This window comes from Cebus imitator, unplaced genomic scaffold (genome assembly GCF_001604975.1).
Source record: "Cebus imitator isolate Cc_AM_T3 unplaced genomic scaffold, Cebus_imitator-1.0 Scaffold59, whole genome shotgun sequence".
Classification (NCBI taxonomy): domain Eukaryota; kingdom Metazoa; phylum Chordata; class Mammalia; order Primates; family Cebidae; genus Cebus; species Cebus imitator.
The window spans coordinates 1,945,112-1,947,394 of NW_016107374.1; the positions used below are offsets into that span (position 1 = coordinate 1,945,112).

At 55.5% G+C, this 2,283-nt stretch overlaps 1 protein-coding gene across 2 annotated transcripts in view; it reads right to left on the bottom strand.

The window, feature by feature from the left end:
- Positions 1-2,283, bottom strand: part of ARHGAP8 (Rho GTPase activating protein 8) — a 96,396-nt gene that overhangs the window by 67,301 nt on the left and 26,812 nt on the right. For both annotated transcript variants that reach the window (XM_017529497.2, XM_037738908.1), the window contains exon 2: positions 330-462. In XM_017529497.2, coding sequence (XP_017384986.1) covers positions 330-408 — 79 coding nt within the window. In that variant the 5' untranslated portion in view covers positions 409-462. The remainder of the gene's footprint in view (positions 1-329; positions 463-2,283) is intronic.

Here is a 2,283-nt window from a genome sequence, read left to right on the forward strand (position 1 = left end):
AAGCCAACTTCCCACATCAGCCTCCCAAGTAGCTGGAACTACAGGCATGCACCACCAACCATGCCTGGCTGATTCTTACACTTTTTTGTAGAGATGTGCTCTATGTTGCCCAGGCTGGTCTTGAACTCCTGGGCTGAAGCGATCTGACCCCTCTGGACTCCCAAAGTGCTGGGATTACAGGTATGTGCCACTGCACCTGGCTCCAGTTAGCTGTCAATCTTGCCCAGCCGCAGTGAGGCAGCCCCTGATGAGCCCACTTCAACCCAAAGTTGCCGAGAAGAAGGCTGGCACTGCCCATGGTCCTGGGGACTGCCCAGCTGGGGCCCTACCTGCCACCTGCAGAATGCCATGTCTGGCCACGTCGTAGAACGGGTGACTCGTGCTCAGCATGGGGTCCTGGCCAGCCATGGGCACCACCGAGGGCCTCCTCCTCCCAGCAGCCACTGCCTCGTCTCTGCAGCTCTGTGGCAAACAACGAACATTAAAGGAAGTCAGTGCATTCTCCAGTAAGGAGGGGAGTGAGGGAGCCTCCTGACGCCCTTTCATAAGGCAGTCACCCACCGCTGCTGCACGCGCACTATACTCTGTACCTCAGCCATGCACCCACTATGCGCTCTACCTCAGCTGTGCACCCACTATGCATCCCCTCAGCCACACACACACTATGTGCCCTACCTCAGCTGTGCACCCACTAAGCATTCTCTCTCGATCGTGTACCCACTATGTGCCCATCCAGTATCCTGCACCATGGAGGGAGGAAAAAGACCTAAGGGTTGGATACTGTCCACAGTGACAGGAGTGGTAACTAAGGCTCAGACAGGGAGAGTGACTTGCTAACTGACAGCAGGGTGCAGACTTACCTTGAACCTCCAGCTCCAAATCCCAACCCAGGCCCCCCATGAAAGACCCCGACACTGGCAGCCAGCGGGAAGCCAGTGCTGCCAAAAGCACCGGTGGGGGGGGCTGGGGTTGAGGACAAGCACTGGGGTCACCGCCATAGGAGGAAGAAAGAAAAGGCTGCCTTCCTACGTAGAATCTTAGCAGGGAAGGTTCTTATGCAGAACAAGTCAGGGTTTTTAAGAGAAATGTTTTTAGCTACAAAAATTAATGGGAATTTTGAGTTTCGAGGTTAGAGTAGACATAGGACCCCCAGATGTAGGGGGTCGAAGAGCATCCCTCCCAATATTCCTCTTGGAGCTCAGAATGTGACCTTATTTGGAAATTGGTCAGGTCTTTAGAGATGTAATTAGTTAAGATGAGGTCAACTGGATCAGGGTGGGCACCGAATCCAATGACTCCGAAGACACATGGGGAGGGCGTGAGAGGATGGAGGCGGAGACTGGGGGGATGTGGCTGCAAGCCAAGGACACCAGGAACCACCAGAAGACACAGAAAGGGCCCTCCCCTGGAGCCTTCAGGGAAGTGCTGCTCTTAGACACCTTGACTTTGGACTTGTGGCCTCCAGAACTGAGACAGTGACCTGCTGTCTTAAGCCACCAGGTTGTGGCACTTGGCTGGTGGCCCAAGGAGATGAGTAGAATCAGGTCCTGAGGAGTTAGGAGGCCCAGGGCATGATGGGGCCAGTGAGGGTGCCCAGGAGGAAGCACTGGCTTTTCTATTTATTTTTTTGTTTTAAGATGGGGTTTCACCATGTTGGTCAGGCTGGTCTTGAACTCCCGACCTCAGGTGATCTGCCCGCCTTGGCCTCCAAAGTGTTTGGATTACAGGCGTGAGCCACTGCGCCCAGCCTGAAGCACTGGCTTTTCTAACAATTTCTGGAGGTGATTCTGATGCAAAGCCAGGTTTGAGATTCACTCATCCAGGCCAACACCCCATCAAGAAGGGAGCGTGAGGCAGGCCCGAGGCTGCCCCACATGGTCCGGAAGCTGCCTCCTGCGCCTCCTTGCCCACTCAGTCCCGGTCCTTGGGGTATTTACTCAGCACCACTCTGCGGGCATGGGGTGGGGGATAGGGCCAGAACCCTGTTCACCAACAGGTGTGAGTGTCCCAGCGTGGGGTGAGTAGGGGGTGCCACAGAACGGCCCTCCTCCTTCCAGTCAACAAATATGCATTGAGTACCTACTATGTGCCAAGAACACTTTCAGCGAGGACCCGAAAGCAACATAGGCAAAGCCCCTGTGTGGGGCAGAACAGGGGCCTCCTAGCAACGTCCATGGCCTACTCCCGGGAACCTGTGCATGTGACCGTCGGTGGCAAAAGGGATTCTGCGGGTGTGATTAAGGATCTTGAGGCCGGGTGCGGCGGCTCACTCCTGTAATCCTA